Source organism: Chanos chanos, chromosome 7 (assembly GCF_902362185.1).
Source record: "Chanos chanos chromosome 7, fChaCha1.1, whole genome shotgun sequence".
Taxonomy (NCBI): Eukaryota; Metazoa; Chordata; class Actinopteri; order Gonorynchiformes; family Chanidae; genus Chanos; species Chanos chanos.
This window is the reverse complement of record NC_044501.1, coordinates 17,850,490-17,877,989: the sequence shown is the minus strand read 5'-3', so window position 1 is coordinate 17,877,989 and position 27,500 is coordinate 17,850,490. Positions and strand designations below refer to the sequence as shown.

General features: G+C 41.3%; 3 protein-coding genes across 3 annotated transcripts in view; 2 read left to right on the top strand and 1 right to left on the bottom strand.

Annotated features, from left to right (window-relative positions):
• The window catches only part of grapb (GRB2 related adaptor protein b), a 12,008-nt gene extending 9,254 nt beyond the window's left edge, over positions 1 to 2,754 (top strand). Inside the window, exons 4-5 of the mRNA XM_030779608.1 lie at positions 2,254 to 2,422; positions 2,575 to 2,754. Coding sequence (XP_030635468.1) covers positions 2,254 to 2,422; positions 2,575 to 2,754 — 349 coding nt within the window. The remainder of the gene's footprint in view (positions 1 to 2,253; positions 2,423 to 2,574) is intronic.
• Positions 2,755 to 5,909: 3,155 nt separating this feature from the next.
• Positions 5,910 to 27,500, bottom strand: part of slc5a10 (solute carrier family 5 member 10) — a 23,503-nt gene continuing 1,912 nt past the window's right edge. Inside the window, exons 4-14 of the mRNA XM_030779607.1 lie at positions 27,441 to 27,500; positions 26,978 to 27,083; positions 26,236 to 26,316; positions 24,540 to 24,745; positions 21,733 to 21,868; positions 12,307 to 12,414; positions 11,861 to 12,011; positions 9,566 to 9,734; positions 7,646 to 7,861; positions 6,798 to 6,888; positions 5,910 to 6,103 (exon numbers count right to left, since the gene is read on the bottom strand). The exon at positions 27,441 to 27,500 is cut by the window's right edge and continues 45 nt beyond it. Coding sequence (XP_030635467.1) covers positions 5,910 to 6,103; positions 6,798 to 6,888; positions 7,646 to 7,861; positions 9,566 to 9,734; positions 11,861 to 12,011; positions 12,307 to 12,414; positions 21,733 to 21,868; positions 24,540 to 24,745; positions 26,236 to 26,316; positions 26,978 to 27,083; positions 27,441 to 27,500 — 1,518 coding nt within the window. The remainder of the gene's footprint in view (positions 6,104 to 6,797; positions 6,889 to 7,645; positions 7,862 to 9,565; positions 9,735 to 11,860; positions 12,012 to 12,306; positions 12,415 to 21,732; positions 21,869 to 24,539; positions 24,746 to 26,235; positions 26,317 to 26,977; positions 27,084 to 27,440) is intronic.
• On the top strand, positions 14,211 to 24,297 carry fam83gb (family with sequence similarity 83 member Gb). The gene is made up of 5 exons (XM_030779606.1): positions 14,211 to 14,669; positions 15,698 to 15,865; positions 18,405 to 18,529; positions 19,281 to 20,715; positions 22,981 to 24,297. The coding sequence occupies exons 1-5, from the start codon at positions 14,211 to 14,213 to the stop codon at positions 23,350 to 23,352; spliced, it is 2,559 nt and encodes an 852-aa protein (XP_030635466.1). The 3' UTR covers positions 23,353 to 24,297.

Sequence of the window (27,500 nt, the reverse complement as noted above, 5' to 3'; positions counted from 1 at the left end):
TTCAGTAAAGAGCAAAAGATAAACATTTGTGAGTACAATGGAGCAAATAACCTGGGATGGGGGCTACTGAGTAATGGGAAAAAGTCATCGAGCAAACAAGTGCATGTGTGTGGATCACGCCCAAAATAAATATGGGGAAACTGAGGGGGGGAAACATTTCTGTTATTGTCTGAGCTGCGTCTCCCTCGTGTGCTTTAGGTTGACTGTAACCCACAGAGGGCGGGATCAACTCCTATAACAGCAAAGTCATTCTGAGTAATCCCCCTCATCCAATGGTGAAGCATCTGAAATCGGAATGGCAGTGCTCCCCCCGTCCAGAAGGCGGAAACGGCCGTCGCAAGGCTTGTTAAACATGAGAGCAATTTAAAACCACATCTCATGTCTGCCTCAGGCACTGAATCTCAACTCAAAACCTAAACCCAAAACAGGAATGCTGACCGTAGGTTCTGGACCGGCACCCGGGACACTGTTACTACACCGTCAACCCCCGCCATCTCCGTCACCGTCAGAAAAACGTCAGTTGTTTCCTCAATCAATTCTGAATTTTTTTCAGAAAAAAAAAAACAAAAAACACGTCACATCTCTCCAAGTAGAGTTCCAGACACTTGTATTGTCCATTTCATGATAGAACATATCTAGTCTGCTGGCTCATAAAGGCCAAACCCTCCGCTGACACATTTCCTGTTGGCCTCCCTTTTTTTGAGCAGTTACCCATAACTCACTGGATTAGTCGTGCTTGTATGTATTAATGTAGAGGTATGAATACGGTAGGCTGGAAAATACGCCAGACTTGCTTTGACCTGCCTGAGAGAGGAGGAACAGTGATTGCAAAACACTTAGACAAATATAGCGTATGTCTGATGTTTGGAGTGAGGCACCAGACTCGTTAAATCAAACCAGGGATCAGAGTTCCAAGGAACCAGACTCAACAGAGCAAGAATTAGCATTAACTGAATGGTAACCTGCGGTCTCTTGTGACATTAATGATGTTCTGAGCCTGTGGAGGTGTTGGACTTGCGTGCCGATTTGACTGTTTTGAATACCGAAAAGGGCAGATCCAGACGCTTGGAGGCCAGTTCCTCATTCTGGTTTTGAGATCCACTTTGCCTCAACAAGCTTAGTATGCCCTACGGCTCTGTGTGTGTGTGTGTGTGTGTGTGTGTGTGTGCGTGCAGCTGCTGACATGAGCCGCACCCGTATGCCTCATTGCAAAGGTGTGGTTGGGTGGGGCAGACAGGTGATGAAAGAGAGAGTCTGTACACCGTAATGTGTGTGTGTGTGTGTGTGCGCGCGCAATCTACAGAGGGAAACTGTTGGGTCGTGAAAGTTTATTTTTAAAGTCCAGTGCAATCAAATTGATCCTCTTTGTTTTCCAAGAAGCTTTCATCTAGAATTTAATTAAGCTATATATAATAGAGGAAAGTTTTACTGTACCAGATGATGATGGCCTTACAATCCATGATACCACTTATTGTATGGTGTTACACACACACACACACACACACATACACGCAGACACAGAAGCTTGTTTTGGAAATGTAGCATTATATTCAAGTAAATCAAACCGTGATTCTGAAGTTTGTCCATACATAATGAATGAACTGAATGATTATAAATCTCCTGGTAAGTCTGTTATTGCTTTATTGCTTTTTTTATACTGCTGCTTGGCTGGTTAATTCACCATCTCATTTTATGACAGAGGATTGACTCTGTATCTCATCTGTTTTCATATCAATTAATCATGCCTTCTGCATCTTACATAACACATAATGATTTGTCTGTTGCCTTTGGCTTAATGGTTAATGAGAACTGAACTGTAATCCTTAAAACATGCAGATTACAGCCCCTCCATTTGTCTGTGTTTACCTGAATTTAGAGGACAGATTAGTTGGAGTGTTTTTCTGTGTGTGTTGTGTGCGTGCGTGTGTGTATGTGTGTGTGTGTGAGAACAACTCTGTTCTCCAAATTAAATACAAGAACTTGTTAACACATGATTGTGGTTATGCTAATCAAGTATCATTAGACATATAAAAGCTAAATTGTCAAAAACATGTCATGATGTCAGTATGTGTGTGTGTGTGTGTGTGTGTGTGAATGTGTGTGTGTTCAAAGTAACACAAACCACAATGGAAAATGCTGAGTTGGGTGACTGTTCACTGCTGTATCAGCATTCTATACTGAGCAATAATATTATAAATAAAAAATAAAATCCTAATAACTGCGTATGTTTGCCTGACCTCTGTCTGTGTGCAGTTATGGCGACCATGTGCAGCATTTTAAGGTGCTGAAAGACGGTTTGGGTCAGTACTATATATGGGATGAAGTCTTCAGCTCTCTCAACCAGCTGGTGGATTTCTATAGGATCAACAGCATAGCTAAAGAGAGGACTGTCTTCTTACGAGAACCAGAGAGATCACTACCAGTAAGGACACACACACACACGCACACACACACACACACACACACACACACAAGCGCACATGCGCTCACAGACACACACACACATGTGAATTTAACGTGAACACATGAGTATGAAGTATTGAGATTGTCTGTGTGTGTGTGTGTGTGTTTCAGAGACCACGGCATGCCCACGCTCTCTTCGATTTCACTCCTCATCACGTAACCCAGTTGCGTTTCCTACGTGGTGATGTCATCGACCTCCTGGACTGTTCTGACGCTCAATGTTGGAGGGGGCGGTGTCGAGGACGGGTGGGGGTGTTCCCACCGGAGTATGTCCAGCCCATTTACCACTAAATCATATTCATGACGAACAACCCCCCCTCCCCCCCCAAAAACAGAATCAGTCATGTCACCTCCTTACTGCCATGCTCCGCCCACATCTCTGAGCCCCACATTAACACTGTTTTTAATAAATGATATTGCTCATACCTGATAGGCTGTAGACCTACTCATACACTTCTGAAATGCAAAGCTGTGTTTCTCAGATGTTTATCACTCTTTTGTGTAAACTTTATGCTTTGTTTTCATTCCAGTGACATAGAGTTTAATGCTAAAGGCATACTTAACTCTTCTGAGATAAATTAAATCCAACTTCTGTAAAAATAGTTTTTTTTTCTGTTAATACTTCAATTCAAGGGTAATTTGCTATGCTGTGTGGTTCACTTGTTTGTTGGAAACTTAAAGAAGCTACTAGAGCTGAATTGCTGACGCCTTTATCGTACATACATCTGGTTAGGTAACATTATTATGACTTGAATTGATTTAGATGTACAGATAGCATCTGACAACAGTTTTAGGGTAAGCATCAACAGCAGTGGAATGAATGTGAAAGTGATTAAAGCTAACACAACTTTCTCAGAATAGTACAGTAGCTATGCATTCCAAAACTATTAGGATAGATCCAGATAGACAATGTTCTGTCCCTTTTATTTCGTAAAGCTATCAAAGCTGACTCTGGCCACTGAGTTTGGGTGTGGTTCTGCCCACAGTGGCTAGCCTATGCAATCTTCTGCAGTACATGTTTCATAGTAATATAATCAAAACACATTCTCTATATCATGGGGTTTCAGCTGGGTAAGGTTTAGGCAGAATTCCTAGTGATATCTTTTAACTTTCAGGGGGAAAAAAGTCAACTTAAAAACACTAAACCATTTACATTTCCTGAGTCAGCAAGTCTGCTGACATCTGGACAGTCTGCCGTCCAAAAATAAAAGGAAGAAATCAGAAGTAAGACTCTTTGAGCTCAACACATAATTGTGTCCATGTGGTGGTCTGCCTCTAGTGTCCCAACTGTGTTACACAGAAGACGGGCAAAAATAACAGCAAACATTGTCCAGTGTTATCTCTTTCTTTCTCTTCCTCTGTATTTCTCCTAATGTTAACAGATATTACAAATGTGACATCAGCTATTTTTACATGTTAGTTTTACATTATTCACACAAACACATTACATTTTACAACTATGATAAATCAGCTGAGGATAACCATGACTCATATGTATTAATACCCATTTAAAATACATGATTTACATACACAAACATACACTGTGAACATTATATCGGATTAATTTTAATGGGACCATCAAAAGGCCTTAAGCACAATTGTAAGAACAAGGAACAAATATTCAATGAAGTGTACACACTATATGACCTGTAAAAATAGACGATGATGTGCCCTATTTGTGTATCTGTGTCTGTGTTTTCCAAGGTGGTGTGCTGAAAAAAGGTAGTTTTCTTACTCGCCTGGCCGTCCCCTGGTGCTGTTCTGTTCTATGACAGCTGTGATATAAATGGACTGATATGTTATATGCCAGTTTAAAATACATCACGGCAAAATAAAATCACTCATTTGCTTCTCAGCTCTTCAAAATTGACACAAGTGATTCAATGTGAAATATCACCCATGTGAACATGTGATATTAGTATCATTAATAAAGAATATTTATCTCTTCAGTCCAAAAAAAAAACAAAAACAAAACAACCCTTGCTCGGTCTGTTATGCACTTAAACAGAGAAAACTGAATAAAGTGTGGAATGCTGACCTTTTCTTCTTTTTTGGGTTCTTTTTTTTTGGGGGGGGGGGTTGCTTGAAGCTAAAAGCCTAGATCTGTCAATCACTCATATTAAAAAGCAGCCCTTCCCTTTCCCCTTCATAACTTTGATGATTTTTTCCCCTGAACACAGACTCAACTCAGCTTCATAAAAAAAGAAGAAAAAAATGTGTTATGGCTTTTCATTTTATACATGCCTTTATTTTTTTAAATTACACTGATTTTTTTTCCACAGAAATTCTGAAATTCTCCCACCAAACTGGATAAAGAACATTATTTGCTTAATTACTGATGAGTGCCTACAAAACCACATGTGGTGTGAAATGCTCCTTTATGTTATTTAATCTTAATGCATTTCATATTTTTTCTCTTGTGTTTTTAGCATCTGGTACAGAACTCTTCTTTTTATTCAAGTCATTCTAACACCCACTATTAAGAATTACCACAATGTCATCTTATGATTTATACAGCACTAACAATTAATATTCACCATAATCGTGGAATAATATAATAACCTTCATTCAAATTCACAACTCAACATTTAATGTCCACCAGATATAGTTAGCTCTATTATCTGTTAGCAAAATTCTCTGTTTTCCTATATTAGGACTGTTTGTGTTGTAACGATGAAGGGTAACCTATTTCAATGCATAGCAAAAAACAGTGTATCAGCCAAACTGTTTCTCTGTGTTTAGCCTACCTGCCTAAAGAACTGGCAAACAAAGGTTCCCATAAGAGGTGTTTCACCAGGAAATGATGTGTAGTCGACTGTGTTACTTGGAGTGCATTTGTGTTTTAACCTGAAATACGCCCAGAGTGAGAGCAAGCACTAAAAGCTACTGATCAGCTTTTTTTTTCTTCAGGTCTGTGAAGAACACTTGGAGAATTAAGAAGATACCAAAGTAATACTGAAGGATAAAATACCATCCCAAAACAAGATAATAGCCTAGAATTGTGAACATGTAACTTTTTAGCATGTGAGTTGCTTTAAAAAGAAGGGCTAAATAAGGAAGGATAAAGAGGAAGAAGGAAGGAGGAATACATTAAAGGGAAGGGACTGAAAACAGACAGCAAATGTGTCACAGATATGTGTGTGCGTGAGAACGGTTCTAATGTGAAAATGAGAACAGTGTGAAACGTTCACACATCTGAAGTATGTTCAAATTACGAGTTACAACAAAAAGGTGTGTGTCATGGCAAATGCATTTTCACATTATTTTTCTCACTCAAAAACAGACAGCTCAAAGAAAACAGAGCACTGCTGTCTGCCACTCTCAACTTCTCAAATCTCAAAACACACCATAGAATTTGTTTGTGTGTGTGTGTGTGTGTGTGTGTGTCTGTGTGCGTGAGTGTGCATGTTTGTTTGTGTGTGTGTGTGTGTGTGTGTGTGTGTGTGTTATGCATAATAGGCATAGAGGAAGATGTTGACACACATGAGAATGATGGCATTGACACAGCAGAAGCGGGACCAGAAGGGATCTTCCCTGGTGCTGGGGATGGCCTGAGGGTTTGATACAGCAGCACGGCCAGGACGAGGACTGCAAAACCCAGCAGTGCGAATACATCTCCCCTTACGCACAGACTCACAGCCTACAGAGACAGACAGAGAGAGAGAGAGAGATGGGTGGGAATAATTTTCATAAGTAATCACATTAATTTAACGATCAGTAATATTATAATACAAGGCACTCTCACTTACAGAAATTAATAATGATTATTGATCATGTTCATTGTAACAGTTTTAACAATATTGTCAGTCTGAAGAGAGAGGGGGGGGGGCAAGGTAGGGTAGTTCAGAAGAAAGAGAGAGGAAGCATTGAACAAATATCACATAACATATTTGTTGACACTGATATGGTTTGAGTGGGATTGGCAGCCAGCAGAGGAAACAACAGAGTGAAAGGGAGAGTGCAGGAAGCTGGGCTGGAAGTTCAACCCAAGCCAGAATGTAGCAGCACCACACCCGGCTGAATACCACACAGTAACCCTACAGATATCTATCAGCGGTCCTACATCATGTCCTGTCTCACAAACATGGACTTTCCTGTTTCAACACAGATAAGATCATAATAATTCTGTGATTTTCCCTCAGTGAATGTTTCTGGACTGTGTGTGTGTTTGTGTGTATGCATGAGTGCGTGTATGTGTATACGTGTGCATGAATGTGTGAAGTGCGTGAATGCGTGAAGTACCTGCACGTGTGTGTGTGGGTGTGTGTGTGTGTGTGTGTGTGTGTATCTGTTTATGTGTGTGCATGTACATGTGCATGTGTGTGTGTTCATACCCTCAGTTCTGTGGCTCAGTGTTGATATTTTCTGCAGTGGTATGTCTCTCTCGCTGTTATTCGTCAGAGTCCACCACGTCAGGTTCCGCAACTGAAACAAAACTATTATCATTAGACTCACAACAATCCACATTTCAGTACAATACACACGATACAAGCAATCTTATCAAAACATCCAGTCATCTTTATGGCCTTCACCACACTGAATTAAACAGGCCTTTGAATTAGACTGGAATAACCATGTCTTTGCAGTAAACTCCACATCTGGGTTAGTTTTAGATGCTTTTTGTGGTGTTCTTGCAACGCTGGAATAAGAGTTTAAGACTCACAAGTAACTTTTTTTATTCTCATGAAAAAAAGTAAAAACCATGAAAAGAAAAACGCTGAGTAAGGCAGACTCAAAGATGTTCCTAAAAACTGTGTTTATACACCAAAATCCCTGTAGTTCACGGCATCCAATATTACCCTGTCTGTCACTGACAGGAAATTACTGAACTTAGTCATTAATCAAGTAATTAATCAAAAGCCATCGCATTATTATCTGAACAATCTCAGTCAACAAGAAAAACAGTTATAAATCTCTTCACTGTAACACAACGTGACTTATTCCATAACTACTCAAAATTCTGGTTCTTAACAATCAGCATGGCACAAGTTGACACAAGAGAAGCCACAGAATGCTGAGAATGGGAAAGTTCTCAGCCATTTCCAAGAAATCTTAATGTTTTGACAAGTTATTACACGAATGATTATTAAAAGGTATTCCCATTACAAAAATCCCTTAAAATCCTGTCTTTAATGCAGACTACTGAGTACTGAATGTGTTGTAAAAACTGAGTTTGAATCACCTGTTCCTCTGTGGGTGGCGGAGTCAGTAGGCTGATCACCATGACGACGGCAGCAGTGAGAGCACAGAGTATAATGGCGAAGTGCAGGTAGTGTACACTCCGGAGGATGGCAGGAGCAGGGTCGTACACTCCACAGCGAGGAGGAGGGAAGGCAAACTCCAAAACCATCCGTGTCACCCCAACAGCTAAACCAACCATCAGGCCCCAAAATGCTCCCTGCAAACACAAACACACACACACACACATACAAACACTTTGAGTGACTTTGCCTCAAAACCTCTGCTTCACAACAAGCGCCGAACTGAAAAACAAAATACCCCCCCCCCACACCTCTCTCCCTCTCTCTCTTATTGTTCCATTACATTTTGTCTCTTTCTAAAGACATCTACACTTGTATGTCAGTACTTTTAAAATGCAAACTCATGATTAATTTCTGTTACTCATGAATCAAGTCTTTTAAAGCTCTATTTGCCAACACACACACACACACACACACACACACACACACAGTTCAGCCATTGCCAAAAACATTTCACACACATTAATGCCATACACCAGGCTGGCCAGACAAACAGTTTGACTAAATTCTAAAGCCTTTGTACTGTACTTTGGTGAACTCATTCACAAAGAGAAAGAGAAAAGGGTGTGTTGGTGTATATGCACATGTTTGCGAACACAACACAAAAACCTGTTCCTGTTCTATCCTGGCCCCAGGCTTCCAAAGAGAAAAGGAGTTGAAAAATTCTCTAACAGAGCCAAAGGGGGACGGGTTTTCCCTCCTCTCGGCAAAGGAATTGCGTATTCTGCCCCTAACGTAATGCTTTGACGCTTTTGAAACGTCTAAGAGAGTTTTACATTCTCATGGCATGCTGCCAGCCTCAAACACTTATGTTTGTTTCAGTCCAAATCTTTCAACAGAGGTGAAATCAGTCCATTCCAATATTCTCTCTATGGCTCCATACCAACACTACCGTACCATTTACTTATCAGGAAAAAAAAATAGAAATATAATAATTCTTACCTGTCTTACCTGTTTTGCTAACTGCTTTTCTTAACGTTTCATTGTTAGCCTCCTTACGTGGAATATCATGTGATTTCATAATAAATTGTATCTGTGTAGTATGACTTGATCTGATACGGAGCTCTCTTGCTGCATGATAGTCTGGTAATTACTGCCGATGATTCATAAGACCAAAAGCAGTATTTTGCTTACTAAACTAATAGTGATGTCTGGGAATACTGCCCCTCTCCCCCCTCCTCAGATGCCTGGGGAGGAAATCATTAGTGTGTAACTCTCTTTAAAGCACACACACACATACACACACATCACATTGCTGTCTCGGGACACATCTGCTCCTTGTCTGTTCCCAGAAACAATGCCTGTGAAAAACTGCAGACATACTAGTCAGCCTGGCATCAAACTCCCCAATGATAGAGAGGAGAAGTGGGAGTGGGAAAAATAATGAAAGAGACACAGACATAGAGAACGAACAGAGATATAGTCTATGGCCTATGAATATGTGTGTCAGTGAATGGGTGAGTCAAGAAAAGGCTGAGACAGTGAATGAGTGAGAGAATGAGAGAGAGAGAGAGAGAGAGAGAGAGCGTGAATGAGTGAGAGACTGCTTCTTTGAGTGAATGAGAGAGTGTGTGAGTGAGTGAGTGAGTGAGTGAGTGAGTGAGTGAAGTCAGTGAATACAGACATTCAAACAACAACAATCCCATTCACTTCAGCTCCATACACAGTACAGAGCTGATTATTACATACAAACAGAAAATCAGATTGTCCATAGCATCTTGTTCTCTCTCTCCCCCTCTCTCTCTCTCCCTCTCTCTCTCTCCCTCTCTCTCTCTCCCTCTCTCTCTCTCCCTCTCTCTCACTCTGTGGGTGTCTCTCTGTGTTTGTGTGTGTGGTTTTACCGCCTCGTTGGTTCTCTTCCAGAACACAGCTAGCACGAATATGGCAGTGACGGGCGGAGCCAGGTAGCTAGTGACAGACTGGATGTAAACGTAGAGCTGACCACTGTTGGCACTCTGCAGGATTGGAATCCAAACCACGCTAATCACCACCAGAATCACAGTCACAATCCTGTAAACACGTCACACACACACGCACACACACACACACATATACACAGACACACACACGCACGCACGCACACACACGCACACGCACACACAGACACACACATAGACACACACACAGACACACACATGCACACGTACACACACACACACACACACACACACACACACACACACACACAGACACACACACACTCTTGCTTATTTTAAAGCACTGTCACTCAGCCTCTTATTTGTATCAGATCAGCAAATTTGTATCAGATAAACTCTATATGTATGTATTTTATGCACATGTATATAATATATGTATTTGACTTCTGCAGAACATCACGTTTGGAGATCCTGAGAAGATTCAAATGAATCAAAAGTTTGCAGTCTGTGATTTTTTCCGCATATTTTAAAACTCAGAAGTCAAGTATTATGAAACACAGGATTTTCCTATATACTTAATCGTTATCCTTTTTTTTTTTTTTGAAAATGTGACTCTTCCCTACCACTCTCCTGTTAAATATCCAGTCAGATTTGCAGGCGTGTCCTATTTTTATATGTAAAGGAGGGATTGGTTGACACAAGTAGTCATGTATCTCGACACCAGTTAAAATGGGTTGTTGTATTTGTGGAAGTCTATGCGGTTTGCACTCTTTCTCTCTCTCTTTCTCTCTCTCTCTCTGTCTGTCTGTCTATTATGGTCCTATTCAGCACAGCTCCACCCAAATGCTTGGCTCACAGATCTGGCATCTGATTGGTGAGCTGAGGATTGCCTGATTTCATAAAAAGTGAGGAGGGAGCGTCTGCAGGTCCAGCTGCCATTTTGGCTCTGTCACGCAATCAACCACAATCATTATTCTGGTCACATAATACTGTTTAGTCCTGTAGGCATTTGTGTTGTTTGTGACTGCAATGTAGAAATTTTTATTAGACATTGTGGATTTGCCTTGAGAGAATCTGAAGCATCAAGTTGTTTTTTTCATGAGATATTTGTATGTGTGCATGTTTGTGAATAGTTGTGAACATTTAAGCTTCAGGCTGTATTAAGAACTGTTAACGGTGACGAGCAGCCATTTTGCTATGTCTCTGTTTTGCCTCTGTTGTTAGTCAGTCATGTAATTAGGTATGCTGATGTATTTAATTTTGGCCTCTGCCCGACTTGAAAGCCAGAGCAGCGCTGACAGTGTAACAAAGCTTGGTTTTCACACCCTGTTGATACTCTTTATTTCTTGTAGCTTGTTATTTTAACTGTAAAGAGTGCTGTGCAAGTTTTCTCTTCTGCATTTACCTCTCTCAGCAATTCAAAAATGGACTTTCTAGCATATTTTTTGACACAACAAGCGCAATGAACCAGTGAACTAAATTCTATTTAGCTATGGTCTGTCATCTGACCAAAACGTTGGTTAGCGAGATGATCCTCTGCAGTTTGCTGAAGGAACAATGAGTCATGTTATTCAGAGTAAAGAAAGAGGAAATGACACTTAGAGAACGATTTCTTCTCTGGTCCACCACCTTCGAAAACCTAAACTATGGCCTTTAATGTCATTACATGTCTGACGCCTCCTTTGATGACAGAGATCAAAGTCCCTACTGTGACTTCATAAGTTATATAAAAAAAGAGATTGCACTGAAGAAGAATGCTGACTGTGTGTATATTCTCTCCTTTTAAAACAGATTGCACCACGCCTGAACGCCGAGCCAGGGAGCATATTTGAGTGCATAGATTAATCATTTATTTTAAGAATATTTTATCACCTAAGATGAATGCCTGCAAAGAACCCAGGCCGTTGTGCTTTTTAACATGATTGAAAGTGTAAGATTAGTTAAACTGAGGAAAGTTTTTGTCTCTGTATGCTTGTTGCAATATTAATGATAACATAATGAATTTGAAACAATATGCTTATCGTTGCTCAACATGACTGACTGCATGTTAAAATCGACTCATGACTGACTGCATGTTAAAATCAACTCATGACTGACTGCATGTTAAAATCGACTCATGACTGACTGCGAAGCAAGTCCTGTACCGGGTAGACAACCTGCCACCTTAATGTGTGTGAATGTGCATACACAGAACTGTGAGGTTTAGCCTGAGGGGACAGGTCAAACTCTTGTCATCCTAAATGCTGAATGTACACAGACCTGCCCACCAGCAGCAGTTCCTTCTCACTGGCCCCTCGGCGGTATTTTTTCCAGATGTCCATGGTGAAAAGTGTGCTACTGCTGTTAAATATGGAGGTCAGTGATGACATCAGCGCTGCCATCATCACAGCTATCATTAATCCACGCAGGCCTGAAACACACACACGCACACACACACACACACACACACACACACACACAGGTGTAGACACACACGTGAAAAAACACACCTATGCACACATGCTGTGTAATTTTTCATGCCCCTTTTGAAAACCTGAGACATGCACACAGTCATGGAACAAATAACCAAACAGTTTTGTAAGCCTTGCTATTTGAAATACCTTACAATGGGTTGAGTCACTCTCACACACACACACACACATGCCCACACATGCTCTTGACCTCTCTGTTCGAAACACGCGTGTATGCTATCAGACTCTACATACCGCTTGGCATAAGTTCAATGACCAGTTTGGGAAAAGCAATGTTGGAACAGCCCACTTCCGCTCCACACACCTTGACGCACTCATCAGGATCAACACAGCCCACCGAGTCTGCAAAGAGCCATACACACACACACACACACACACAGCAGTGCAGTCAGCAAAAATTTATCATTTCAAAGCACAGACACAAATACAAACAGGCAGACAAACAAACAAGCAAAAAAAAAAAAATGAACAAACAAACAAACAAACCAACAAAGAAAGAAAGAGAGAAGGAAAGACAACAATAATGGTTGTTTATCATTCCAAAAATCAAATTTTGTTCAATGAAAATACAGGCTCACACTGATACGGACGTTTTGTAACATTAAATTAAGAATTTTAAGTGCTTGTATCAGCAACATCTTTGCAAATACACCAGTGATGCCTCCAAGAACTGTTTTCTTGGACAATGTTGTGTAATATCGCTGATCAGTTTATATGTGTCATCCAAAGATTACCGTGTCCAGACATCAGCACTCAGAGAAATCTATTTGCCAATCAGAAAAGATCGTCAGAAATCGTCTATAGTTTAGACTACTGAACTAGAGTGAGGGGAAAAGAAATCAGAGAATAATATTTAAGAAGAAAGGACAGCTGACTTTTCCTGTGCAGCTAGTGGGTTAAATTATTTCAGGCAAAAGGGGAAGCTGTTGTTACCCTCCTTTTCTTAAGCAACACGCGATAACACTCCGCCCAATTTGACCACGAGTAAGCCTTTGTACGGCGTGCCTGACAACCTAATATCCGACCCTGGAGTGCCGCGTCATCTGGTGAACGCAAAAAACCCACAGCTGTCTGCTTCCTTTTCACCCAAATTCCGCTATTTGAACAGAGAGGCTGTACCACGAAACGATAGGTTTTGGACTACTCAGAGATTCTTTCAGCGTGGAAATACTGGGATGCGCGAAAGATCTTTGAAAACATTTTGACAATGTGTTGAAGTTTTGTCGCTGAGCTGGCAAGTTTATTTTTGTTGGAAAAGGAAACTGCACAGCCTACGAAACCATACTAAGGTAGTTGTTCACTTTGGGATCTTTGGCAACTGACACGTTTACATAGTTTGGAAAACGAGCTCTACTGTTTCTGACAGAAACGTTTGTTTTAACTATTCTGAATGCCTTCTCCACAAGTGTCTGTCGGCTCGGTCAAAAACTGGAGTCAGCGTCACCGGGTCCGGGCATAGTGTGACTGGTCTGTCTACGGGGCGGAGCGAGTGTGTGTTTGCGTGCATGTGTGTCTGTGTGTGTCTTTCTGTGTGTGTTTGCGTGTGTATGTGTGGTGCGCCCCTCCCGATCACATGATTGAGGTGTGTCAGACCGGTAGGAGAGACTGAATCCCACAGGACGCCTGCGCTTTGTCCTGCCCTATCTGTCGGTTCACTGTAAGCCGATAGTTCAGCGCAGAACACTGCCCTCAATTCACATGGATATCTCTAGCGACTCTGAGGAATGATCGAATAACGATTTGAATTTTACATGGGCTTTCGAACCGCTTCGAATACGACTAGCAACAAGTTAATATTATCAGCAGGAATAATGGAAATCATAATTCTTATGGCTTCAGACTTCTCTAAAATTTGTGGATAGCCCATAAATTTCGCTGATACTTTGGAATATAGTTCATGTGTGTTTGGGGGTATAGTCTTGATTTAATAAAGGACTTTGTTCAAGCGTAATAATCATATGAAACATTTAAGATGCCTTACTGTGGAACTTTGGAGTTTAGTTTGATATTGTTTCTTTTTTGACCCGTGGTCACATTGGAAAGAGAATTTAGGAACAAAAAGTCTTTTGGAGTTTTATAACGCTAATTTATCTCCGTATTTTCTATCGTTTTTTTCATCTCAAAGTTTCGATCTCACCATGGCACTCTCACAGATTCAGTGTCTTGATGATAATCACGTAAACTGGCGACTGAACGAATCCAAACCGGAGTTTTTCTACAGTGAGGACCAGCGACTTGCGCTTGAAGCGCTAATAACCGGGGGACGTGATGACTTTGAGAAATACATAAAAGAACACGAGATACGAGCGTTTTTGTCAGAACCCGAGCTGGAGCGGCTCTACAAATCTACCGAGGTTTACAAGCCCGGATCCGAGCATCACAAACCGGATAGTACAGCTGAAGGAGAAGATGGCACCGTCTCTCTGCAGTATTGGCCGGATCGCTCAGACATATCCATACCGGATTTGGACCTTGGTTGGCCAGACTGTGTTGCCTACCGCGGGGTTACACGAGTTAACGTGTATATGCAGCCGCCGATGGATGGACAAACGCACATTAAAGAGGTGGTCAGAAAGGCCATCGCACAAGCACAGAAGGTAAGCGATTTACCAACCAACTGAGAAAATAAAAATAAAAAAAACAATATATGCACAATAAAATATGTGCAAAAAATAATTGCTAAACCTTAAACATCCTTGTTATTTCGAATTATTATTATTATTGTTGTTGTTGTTGTTAATAATAATAATAATAATAATAATAATAATAATAATAATAATAAACCCTGTTAGGCATGGATTGTTCTACAAAATTTGCATAGTTCCTTTGCACACGTGAGTAAACATTTGTGAAAGTTTGATCACAAGGAAAATCCTATCAGTCAAAAACAGATGTGTTCCTCACATGTGACTGGATGGATTTGAAAAGATGAAACAGGGGGCAAGAGAAAGAAGAGGGGTGAATGTGGGTCACATACACAGTCATGTACAATCTAGACACACTTCAGCTTGTTTCAACATAGGTGAATATCAGAATTTCTTTCATTCCATTGTGGCTCTTTCTTGATTGTCCTAAGCAAGGCTTTATTGCACGGTTATGTAATTTAGTTTGTCATAATCTAAGTTACAACGTGACAGGGTATGGTAACAATACAACTGTCATGCATCATAAATACATAAAAACCATCCTTCACTTACAGACACACAAACACACACACACGCACACACACACACACACACACACACACACACACACAGTCACAGATTCATACTAGGAGGGGGGAGAAACTCAGCAGCTATTGTGTGTGCATCTCTCTCTCTTTCTCTTTCCCTCTCTCCATCTCCCCCTGTCTCTCAGTCTTTGTGTGTGTGTGTGTGTGTGTGTGTGTGAGTGTCTTATCAAAGACTTCACTGTGTGCAAGGAATCACTCACACTGAGAACTCTGCAACTGGAAGGCCTACCGCCTCGAGTGACCATTCAAAACAACTGTGTGTGTGTCTCTCTCTGTCTGTGTGCGCATACCAGTGTTATTGTATATTATTTAATTTTTGATAAATTGTGTCATTATGTGTGTTTGTTTATGTGTGTGTGCGTGCGCGTGCGTGTGTGTGTGTGTGTTTGGTAGCTTGTAGCAGTGGTGATGGATGTCTTTACAGACGTGGACATATTTAAAGATCTGTTGGATGCTGGCTTTAAGAGGAAAGTGGCTGTGTACATTATCATAGAACAAGCAGGAGTTCAACATTTCCTCAACATGTGTGAGAGAGCCAACATGCATGGAGGACACCTGAAGGTGAGTGAAAGTCTCACACACACACACACACACACCTTTAAAACTCATTGGGTGCAGTATACTGTGTACTTTGCACAATATAATCAGGGGACTGGAGTGCACTACACATTATATGTCATTTGTTTACTGGCAATTTGACACAAAACAGCTGTTTGACAACCTTAGTGTCCATCCGTTCACTTCTTCACACCATGTTCAGTTTATCGTTTTTAAATCATCCTCTGTGAGTGGAGCATTTATAGCTGCTCACAATATAAAAACATGATTACTCAACTCCTTACCCTCAGGTTTTTCCATAAGACATTACAGTCATTCCCCAGTATCTGTGGGGGATTGGTTCCAGGACCCCCCATGGATACCAGAATTCACGAATACTCCAGTCCCTTATATAAAATGGCGTAGCATATAACCTACGCACATCATCTCTAGACAAAACCATCTTTAGATTACTTATAATACCCAATACAATGTAAACGCCATGTAAATAGTTGTTATACTGTATTGTTTAGGGAATAATGACGAGGACAAAAGTCTGTATATGTTCAGTACATTCTCGTCAGTATTTTCTTGTCGAGATATAGCACCTTACGCTCCCTCTCAGCCTCTGAGGGATTGCTTTGACCCCTCCTAATCTTAGATAATAAACTCCAGTTCTACTCTGGTTATCAGTTCAAAAAAATCCTCTTTTATTTCGATGTTATGTATTATTAAGATGTCCTACTGAAAAATTAAAATATGTATTTTGGCTGTTACTCATATGTGTGGTCATGACACTGTTAGAAACTGTGTAAAGGTGAGGAAATTCCCTCTATAAAAGACTAGAAAATCCAGTTAAGATCGCTGAGTATATACACCGGTATGTTAGCTTTCAGGCTATCAGTGAAGGTGTCATATCTCTAATGTCTACAAATAAACACAATCTAACAAGTCAACGTGATACTTTATAGAGATAAATGACAAAATAATGTCATTAAAAACCACTCAATCCTAAACTAAAGAGCATGATGTGGATATTGTGGCTGTTAGATTGACTGAATATAGTATCAGCCACATTAGATATTTGATACTTGGACAATATAAGACTTTTCTGTCTCTTAAATATGGAAATTGTGAGGTTTTTTGCAATGTAATTGTAACAACATTGTGACATATTCTTTATGGGTTGTTAACATTACTGCTCTTTTTATGTTTGACTTTATTTGGTAAATTTCAGTTTGGAAATAGGGGTATTTAGTGGACACCTCCTGCACACTCCCCCCAAAAATCTAGAATGAGTCTCTCTTTAATTGCCATGGTTTCAGTAATTATTCTTTTAAAGGACTTTTAAAGTGGAAGATGATGTCATTACCTGGTATGACGCATTCTACTCAGAACGAATCAACAGACGGGTGACATTTGACATTTAGAAAAAAAGTTTAGCTTTGTGTCACTCAGACTTAATCTTCCTCTGTGTACACACACGCGCGCACACACACACACACACACACACACACACACACACACACACACACACACACACACACAGTAATAACCATTACTGTTGTATTAAAAACAAAGTAAATTATAATTTTTTTTGTGTGTGTGTCAGGTTTTGTGTTGAAGACATTCTTCAAATTCTAAAGATTCTTGTCTCTCTGAGACACAGAGAACAGCATAATCTTACAAGTGGGAACTTTTCTGACAAAATACACATTACCTTCACAAAAGCCCTGCCAAACCAGAAAGGCTAGTGATCATTTAACAACCCACTGTTCTGACATTTAAGCTTTTTCACCAATGCTGAATGAATTTAAAGGATTATTAAAAAAAAAAAAAATAGGGAGCTATATATAGGTAAATGTTTTCCATTTGTACTCTTATCAAATAAGTTACTGTCATTTTCTGAAATATGGTTGACACACGAAATTAACATATAAATACACCATTGTAAATATTAAAACGAATATAAAAATGCAGTGGTGCATTTAAGACTTCAATTCACATATTAACAATATGTGAAAGAAAACAGTACCAAAAAACATAATATTAATATAGTATGAATAACATTTTGTTGATTCAAAGTTGTATGGAATGATTTTGCAGTTCTTTGCCATGCACACACACACACACACACACACACACACAGAGTTATTTGTGTACTCAGAAATGCTTTGCAGTTACAACCACACATAGCTGTGTCAAGAAAATTCCCCTGGGTAGAAAGTTACATGAGGGTGGAGCAATTACCTTTCTAATGAAACACTTTTCCCACGATCTAACAATGTCCTCTTATCTATATCGGTATATACCCTCCTTTTGAATTTGGGATTGTCTATGTGTTTGTTTTATGTGTTGGAGAACGTAACTATGGATTGGCGCTCTTAGTGCCAGCGTGCGGTATCTTTTACTGTTTCATCGACTTTACATTGTCTTTTTGTCCTTTGTGTACAGTCGTTTTGTTTGTGCTGTCCTTTGTTTGCTTAATCGGTATCTCACTTGCGGGTTGTTTTGAGTATCTTAATTGGCCGTGCCTGTTTGTGTCTGTTGCGTTAACTCTCAGAATCTACGAGTGCGCTGCTGTGGAGGTAGTGAGTTTTACACACGCTCAGCAAAGAAGGTTCGTGGTTCTCTCAGCCAGAGGTTTATGTTCATCGATGGAGACCGAGCGATATCTGGATCGTACAGGTGTGTTTGTGTGTTGTATGTATGTGTAAGTATGCTGCCATAGGCACTCGTGCCTAAAAACAACTTTCTAGACTGTTTGCTGGATTCTTAGTGAGTAATAATGTGTGTAAGTCATTATAACTGACGGTTGTGGACTTTAAAGAGACCCAATAGCCCATTGCTGCCAGTTGTAGAATCCTAAAAGGAAAGCTGTTTATTGAAACGCCACTGTTAGCTCGTTCTTGGCAACCTCTTAGCTGACTTATGTTTCATTTATCGCTTTGTAATTGCCTCCCCCAGCTATAAATGGTGGGTGGGGATGGGGTGGCGTAATGACACAGACATGACACAATCTTGGGCTCTTAACGTGACCTTTAGCCAAAACTTTTGCCAGGATAGCACCATGTTACATTATTCTGCCAACTATTTGAACAAAAGCTGCCTGGAAAACCTTCAGGACATTGACATCTGAATTACAGGTAGTGTATGCCATGAATGGTAAGCTTATGTCAGCCTTTCATGCATTCAGGGACTGTGGTATAATTAAACATGCTTTTACTTCACACTGAAACTGAAATCAAAAGTCTTTCAAGTTAATGCTCCAATGTCAGTTTAAACCAAAAGGATGTTTTGCAGTATAAGGTATGCAAATGTATGTGTGTTTCAGTGTGGAAGTATGAATATTTGGATAAATGTGTCTGACTCACTGTGTGTGTGTGTGTGTGTGTGTGTGTGTGTGTGTGTGTGTGTGTGTGTGTTTTCTTTAACACAGTTTCACATGGACTGCATCCCGACTGGACCGTAATCTGATTACTGTTCTCAGCGGTCAGGCTGTCGAGACTTTTGACAAACAGTTCCGCGAGCTTTACTTGACCTCTCGGGGTGTTAACCTCTCCAAGCTTCCGTTGGCTGCAATTCCGGAACCTGACCCTGTTCCTGTTCCTGCTCCCGCCCCCGTGCCCTCAGCAACTATCGCCAAGAAACTCATCAACCCCAAATATGCCCTGGTCTCCGTGGATAGCGCCAGTCGTAGCTCTTCAGACAAAGCCAGCACTAAGAAGAACAGTTCCCAGAATCCTTTGCCTCAGAAAGCAAAGCCAGCCAAAGAGCCTGTAGAGGTTCTGCCTGTTCACCCAGGGTTGATTGGACTGCCAAAGGCCGAGCTCATTTCTTACCTGCCCACCTGGCCAGAGCCAGACCCGCCCAGTGATGTCATTGGCTTCATTAACATTCGTGACACCAGCCGACCCCCTCAAGCGCACCTGATGCGCTCGCAGCTTTTCGAGACATCACAGGCCATTCGTTTTAAAGATCCTTTCACAATGCCCCCCGAAGACCCCCTGCCAGACCGAGCAAGCCCTCGGCCCAAAACCGGCATTCCCGACAAACATGAAGAGGGAGCCCCGAAGAAGAGCGACCTGCCCCAGAGCGAAGGGCAGATAGAACCACAGACAGAGTCTAAGCCTAAACAGACCTCAGAGAATCAGACAAATCTTCCCCTGAAATCAGCAAGCAATCCTGCCAAGCCCCCAACACAGTCAGACTCCAAACCCACCCAACCAGAGAACCAACAGCAGGCCCCTCAGCCACCGGTGCCCAAACCACGGACCCTGCAGCTGGTTCTGAATCCGACCAGAGATCCCGAATCTCCAGAAGTGTCCTTCATAAAGAGAAAACTGAGTGAAACATCTAGCACTGCTAAAAAAGAACCAGCAGAGAGTTTGACAACAGGAGGAGAGACGTCTAGCTCAGAGGACTACGTAGAACCGCCAGAGGAACGGGCGGCGGATCACACAGAAACTGACACAGACGCTTCCCGTGAAGACAAGCCTCTCTCAGCTGGAGGGGAAGAGGAGATGGGCCAGTTGGAGGAAGAGGAAGATAAGGACGATAAGCGAGACAACGACATGGACAGCGTTAAGGTGACGTACACACACTCGCTGAAGGATAAGGATGAGAGCTCCACAGCCTCAGATGAGTATTACGAATGCAGTGACTCAGAGCACGTAGAATCAAACGACCCACTGGTCAATGGCAGGACCACTGGCTCTGGTCGTTATGGAGATCACAGCCCCAGTGCTGACGCATTAAACGTAATGGCCCGGTTCTCCCAGTCCATGCTTGACTTACGGGCGGAGGACCACAGTGAATCTCAGCTACAGATCCCAGCACAGCTACTGAACGCACAGCTCGGTAACAAGGGAAAGGTAGGGGACTGAAGAGACTTGTGTGTGTTTGTGTGTGTGTGTGTGTGTGTGTGTGTGTGTGTGTTTGTTTGTGTGTGTGTGTGTTTGTGATTTTATCAGATTTGGCATGTTATATTTCTAGCAACCTCAAGATGGTGTGTTTTGGCCTGACAAACAAAGAGGGAGCGAGAGAGAGAGAGAGAGAGAGAGAGAGAGACATAATATTTGGAATCACAGCAAGGTGTGTCAGAGCGTGTATTATAAAACAGGTTAGTGCTCGCTTAAAGAGTAAAAACAGCTGAAGGGCCAAAGTATGTATGCTGTTTGATGTCAGATGACTGGTGATGCCCACACGCACACACACACACACACACGCGCACACACACACACACACACACACACACACACACACACACACACATACACACACACACACACACACACATTTGTTTTTGTGGTTTTTTGGGCATTGAGCCTTTAGGTTGGGGTTTTTTTTTGGCTAAGTGGAGATCTAGAGAGACATGTTTTAGTTTTGAAGTCTCTTTTGAAGTCTCTGCAGAGCTGTAACGATACCACACCATTCTGCACACTGATTTGCAGATTGCACCGCTCATTTGGACGAGTTGGCACAGATGAATTTCTGTTTTAAATTGCTTCATTCCTGTTTCCACCACAGTTTTAATATTGTAGACTTAAATCATGGGATTTTGTGACAGAGCCAGGGTTTTGTTCTGAGACTCAACATGCAATCAATGATTACACAAGTCAAAATAAGCAACACAAAAAGCAGTTTTGCCTATTACACCTGAGATATTATTAACAAAACATAATCACATTGTCAAACCCACAGTGAAGGTGTGTATTGGTTTTGTGTGTTCAGATGCTGGTGACTGTAGAGATGTGTGTACTTGTGCACGTGCTTGTGTGTGTGTGTGCGCGCGCGTGTGTGTGTGTGTGTGTGTGTGTGTGCGTGTGTGTGTGCAGAGGTTTGTGTGTGTGTGTGAGAGAGAGAGAGAGAGAGAGAGAGAGGGAGAGTACCTGGGTAGAGTGCTCTGCTGATCATCCCAGGCAGAATAATGAAGATCATTGGGAGTAATTTCAAGTAGCTGGCAAAAATGGAGGCTCCTTTAGCATGACTCAGGCTCTTCGCTGAGAGAGACCTCTGCACTATTACCTGTAGGTTGAATAAAAATAACAAAATCAATATCAGATTCAGTAACCATATTGAATCATATTGTTCATCAAAGACATTTTCTGTAAAAGGATCTGTCTAGAAGTGGGTCTGTGGGTAATTCAGTATCAGGATCAGAATCAGAATCTAGTGCATTGCCAAGTAGGTTTACCCCTACGAGGAATTCTTCTTGGTGTGTTGGTGCACCATACAAATACAACACTAAATTACAGTGAATAGTAACAAGTACTGAAACACAAACAGAAAATCAAAAAACAGTACAAGGAGCTGTGCGATGTGCAGAGAATACTATGAATATAAGATAAAAATATAGTAAAAGAGGTCGAAAATATGAATATTGAAAGATAAAAAAGTTTATTTTGAGTCAAACACATATTCATCAGAATGATTTCCTTTGAATAGGTTGAAATTGAATTGAATAGGTTGCTGCTCTAAATATAACATGACCTTCTCTTTTATAAACTGTTGAAGGTCTGAATATGAGGACCAGAGGAGCTCCATTAGTAATATTTTAGGTAATTTTTTTTCTCGATAAAGGTCTCTCAGCTGAATATCTACCCATAGGGCTTCACAGTGGCTCAGTGGTTAGCACTGTTGCCTCACAGCAAGAAGGCCCTGGGTTCAAATCTGTGTGGAGTTTGCATGTTCTCCACGTGTTTGCGTGGGTTTCTTCCGGGTGCTCCGGTTTCCTCCCACCATCAAAGACATGTGTGCTAGGATTAATACTCCTGTCAGTGACCTTGACTGAGGCACTGGCAAAAAGACTTGGAGTTGGTCCCCGAGCGCCTGCCGCTGCCCACCACTCCTAGCTCTGTGTGTGTGTGTGTGCTCACTGCTTGCGCACTGGTGTATAGGATGGGTTAAATGCGGAGGCTGCATTTCACTGCTCACTGCTCTGGTGTGTGTGTGTGTGACCAATAAAGTACTTCTTTTTCTTCTTCTTCTTCTTCTTCTTCCTCTTCTTCTTCTGTTAACTGCATATATCTGTTGCATTCCTTAAAAAAAGCTTCTGGAACCATAGAAATTTTTTTCCTTAACTCAGTTTCAGCTACGGTCATTGTGATCACTAATATTACCTCTCCTCTTGCCTCCAGATATATCACATGACCTCCCGGTCTCCTGCCAGAGTGGCTTATGGGAGAAATCGAGGCAAAGTGGTCATCACCAAACCCGGAATATTCCCTCGGATGCCCAAAAGCGATCACAAGTACTGGCAGGGGAAACTATTGAATGTTGAATGTCCCCCAAACAGAGAAATATCCCCCAATAGACAGTCTTATCAGAATATCTATCGAACGGGTCGTTCCCCTCGTCGGCACGGCACCCCCAACATGTCAGGAAGACTTTACAGCCACAAGTCGCCCGCCCAGCACTTGGCAAAGCAAATGCGTGCCTCCCCTTCACCTAGACGGACCGATACCAGACCCCATCAGGGAGGGGTTTCCTCTAAAGTCATGAATCTGTGACACCTTAAAGGAAAGGCCTTAGGGCCGGGGGGCATTAACATAGCAGACGTCGCTCGCAAAACCGGACAAAAAGACAGTAAATCCGGATACTGATGCTCCAAGTGCATCAGCAGCACAAGAACACTTAAGGGAAGAACTGGAAAAACAGATTCCTACAGGAGCTCCATTTGAGTGGTTTGCCTAGTTTTCAAATCCAAGTGATGTGGATCAGATATGAGTGTGATTAAAATGCATGTCATTGGTAATGTGGGTTCTATTCTCTGCCTGTATTTGCTCAGAGTAAGTACGGGGTAGGGGTTTTTTTTTGGTTTGAATTGTTCACTCTGGGGTATCGTATTGTCAGCATAGAGGTTATCTTGGCTGACGGATGGGTAAGTGTGAATATGTGTGTTTGAGGGTGTATGTGTGTGAGAGAGAGAGAGTGAGAGTGAGTAATAGAAGGTGGTGGTAATTTGAGATTATCAGAGATTAAATGATGAACCTGTGTGGCCCCATAACCTACAGTTTTGAAATGAACCGATCTCATGGCGGTCTTGTTCTGACCTGCATGATGCCACTGTGCGGTCAAGGTGTGTCTCCGCCGACACACACACACACACACACACACACACACACACACACACACACACACACACACACAAACACACACACACACACACTCATACTGAGTGAATAACAGTATGTTGTAGAGTATTGACATTGTTAAGATAACTTGGACATTTCCGTGAGACATTTTCCTATACAAATTTTTTTTTAAGGGCATGATTTTACATGTTCCCTGTCAGTGCTCTAGCTGAATCTCTTAGTCATCGTCTTTGTGAATCAGACATTGTTACCTCCCAGCTGTGATCATAAAGACTTTTCTTACCTTCTGAGAAAGTAATGTCTGTTTTTCAAGCAGAAAAGTTTACTAAATAAAATTTTCTTGACCATCCTGTCTTTTTACTAAGAGTCATATAAATTCCCCTGTTGTCGATGCTAAGCTGTCATATGCCTGTCGTATGGCTAAGAGTCTTGAAGACTTTATTTAGGAATATATTGCTGTGAGGAATTTATCTAAAAAATATGAATAGTTTAATAACAGTGCTGTCATGCTGTCATAACATCACTTTTCTTTCTATGCATGTGTGAATGTGTGTGTATGTTTGCGCATGCGTGTATGTGTGTGTATGTGTGTATATGTTTACCTGGTCAGTGCACCAGTACCAGGTAGCGATGATGGTTAGGCCCAGGGTCATGCCTGGCCAGGGCAGGTCTCCGTGTACCGGGTCTCTGAACATGTGCATGGCATCAGCTCGTGGTAGGTGACACGTCGTGTTGGGGATAATTTTAGATGGCACTGCCTTCATATACACACTCTCCAAATTTGTGTAGCCACCAATCTTATTGAAGGCTGCAATGGATCAAAAAAAGAAAGTACTCTCATTTGGCATGGCGGATGCCCCGATACAAAACACACATCTTGTCCAAATGACCTAAAGTCTTACACACACCCAAAAAAGGAAATGATCCATGCAGACATTACATTTTTAAATTGTATGTGTGTGTGTGTATGAGAGAGAGAGAGAGAGAGAAAGAGTATGTGAGTTAGTGTGTCTGTGTGTGAATTTGCGTGTGAGACATGTTATTCTTCCTCTTCATTTGCTTCATTCGAACTCAGATTTTTCTCGCTCCTCTGGTTCTGCTGCCTGCAGGCTCTCCAACGAGCTTTAACGAGGTTAACGAGGTTTTAGCACTCTTAACACTGATAGACCCTGTTATACAGTGAAGTGACTGCATCAGGGCTTAAACAGTGGCAAGACACTGGTACTGCAAAGGAACACTAATGCATTTAATAATGATTTAAATTGAAACAAACAAGAGTTTTAGATTAAATGGAAAAGCAAATGTGATTTGGCTTTACTTTCCTCTAACCAATGTTTCAATGAACAAGATCTCTCATGCAAGTTTCAAAATTCTTACATAAAAATACCAATTCCCTGAACACGGATGTCTTGTTTTAAAAGACACTATACAAAACTGAATTCAGATCCCTTATTATGTATCATCTCTTAATATTTTATACAGACTTGCAGAGGTTCCCGTGTAACCGGTAAGTATATGTGATTATCTCTTTTTGGCTCTTTCACTTTCTCGTTTAACGATGTTGGCTGACTTATTTGACAGAACAAACATAAAACCTGCCTCTGGGATGAGACAGGCACCAAAGCCGCTAGGTGGAATTGTAGGCGTGTTCTTTTGGCACCCAGTCATGCCAAAATTGTTTTTACTTTCTTTTATCTATGCAAGACTTATAGTTGTCTGCCCGAAGCTTTGCCAGTCCTGTTCCAGTACATTTTAGGTTTCTCCTCTGCTCTAACATGTCTGTGGCACCAAATCAAAGGCTCGATGATGAGCTGATTCACTGAGGCAGGTGTTTCAGGACAGAAGGGGATCTAATATGTCCATTACAGGGAGCCTTCAGGAGAAGGTGTGGGAAAATCTGAGGAAGAGGGGTTGGAGTGTTCAGACTTCACTGAAATATGAATCGGAGCAGTCATGAGAGACTGAAATATGCATCAGAGCAGTCATGAGAGACTGTGAAGAGTTGCTTATGCGTGATATGATAAATCACTGTCAGGTTAGAGACCTCACAGCTGCTTGTGGCTACTAAAACAGAATAACAGCACGCTTACAGAGTGTGAATCTAGGTGTGTGTGTGTGTGTGTGAAATACTGAGAGAGAGTTGATTGCAAATACTATTGTTTGTTTTATCTTATATATGTTCAGACTGGAAAGGTTATAGATATTTCCAATGCTATTTTAGCCCTTGGTGATGTTTAAAGTGGTGGTTTCTGTAAGGCTTAGAAGGGAAAGAGGGAGGGAAAGGGTTGTCTGTCTGACCCGTGATGGAGAGGATGATTGCACCAATGATCATGATGAAGGTTTGGAGTGTGTCTGTGTAGATCACTGCAGCCAGCCCTCCTACAGAGAGAGAGAGAGAGAGAGAGAGAGAGAGAGAGAGAGAGAGAGAGAGAGAGAGTTAGAGTTAGACGCCAGTTACATAGTTACATAGGGAATTATACACAAATACACACACACACACACACAGATATATATATACATATACATACATACATACATATATATATATAATGCTGTTAAGAAGGGTCTGTGACTAGTTCACTAATATCATGATTCTCCAGATTTGCTTCCCAAATCATAAGCAGAAATTTTCTAGTGCGCTGAATGAAAAGAGCTCAGTTCAGTCGGTTCATTTAAAATCAGATGTCCAGTACCACACTTTTTGGAATGCTGCTCATGAATAAGGACATTGTCTCGATGCTGCTACACAAACGGACAGAACAGAATCAGCAGAGTACACATCTGACTTTAACTGTACTTTCACAAAGCTTAGAAACCAAACTGCTTAGGAAGTAGTGTCTGTGTCTGAAGGCAGGTAATGTTATTATAATGACAGACATTCAACAGCATTACAGATACTGTGTAACCGTGATAAATTATTAGTTATATAAATTATTTATACTGTTACTACAATGTGTACAGTGTTTCAGAATGAAATATAATCACCTTGCCTGGAATAATGACTACACACACACACACACACACACACACACACACATACCTGCAATGGTGTAGAGGGCAGTGACCACTAGCATAAGTATAGTGGAGACATAAAGGTTCCAGCCCAGACACACTTGGACAAACAGAGCTCCAGAATACAGGTCTGTCTGCACAGACAGAGAGAGAGAGAGAGAGAGAGAGAGAGAGAAAGAGTGAGTGTGAGTATCTCAGATTTTGTGTGTCTCATGTTTAAACTGTTTTAAAAGCTCAACTAAGTTTTTCCTCCCTTTTAAAGTTTGAAATGTGACAGAAGCAGGAACATAGAGGTCAGCATACCTTAATATTACCTCAGTCACTCACACATGTTTGTCTAACCTGACCTTTTCCCTGCATAGAAAAGAAAATACTCTCTGTGTGTATGTGTGTGTTTGTGTGTGTATGTGTGTGTTTGTGTGTGTATGTGTGTGTTTGTGTGTGTATGTGTGCGTGAGTGTGTGTGAGAGAGAGATAGTCTGTGTACTCACAGATATCTTTGTAAACACAGAGAGCATTAGACTGAGAGCTGACAAGTACATGCGGATTCT

Bases quoted from the DNA above. Each gene is read 5' to 3' on its own strand.
- fam83gb (XM_030779606.1), top strand. From the start codon at position 14,211: ATGGCACTCTCACAGATTCAGTGTCTTGATGATAATCACGTAAACTGG. The intron at 18,530-19,280 runs GTGTGTTTGTGT...TCTTTAACACAG, and splicing joins GCGATATCTGGATCGTACAG to TTTCACATGGACTGCATCCC. The intron at 20,716-22,980 runs GTAGGGGACTGA...TCTTGCCTCCAG, and splicing joins AGCTCGGTAACAAGGGAAAG to ATATATCACATGACCTCCCG.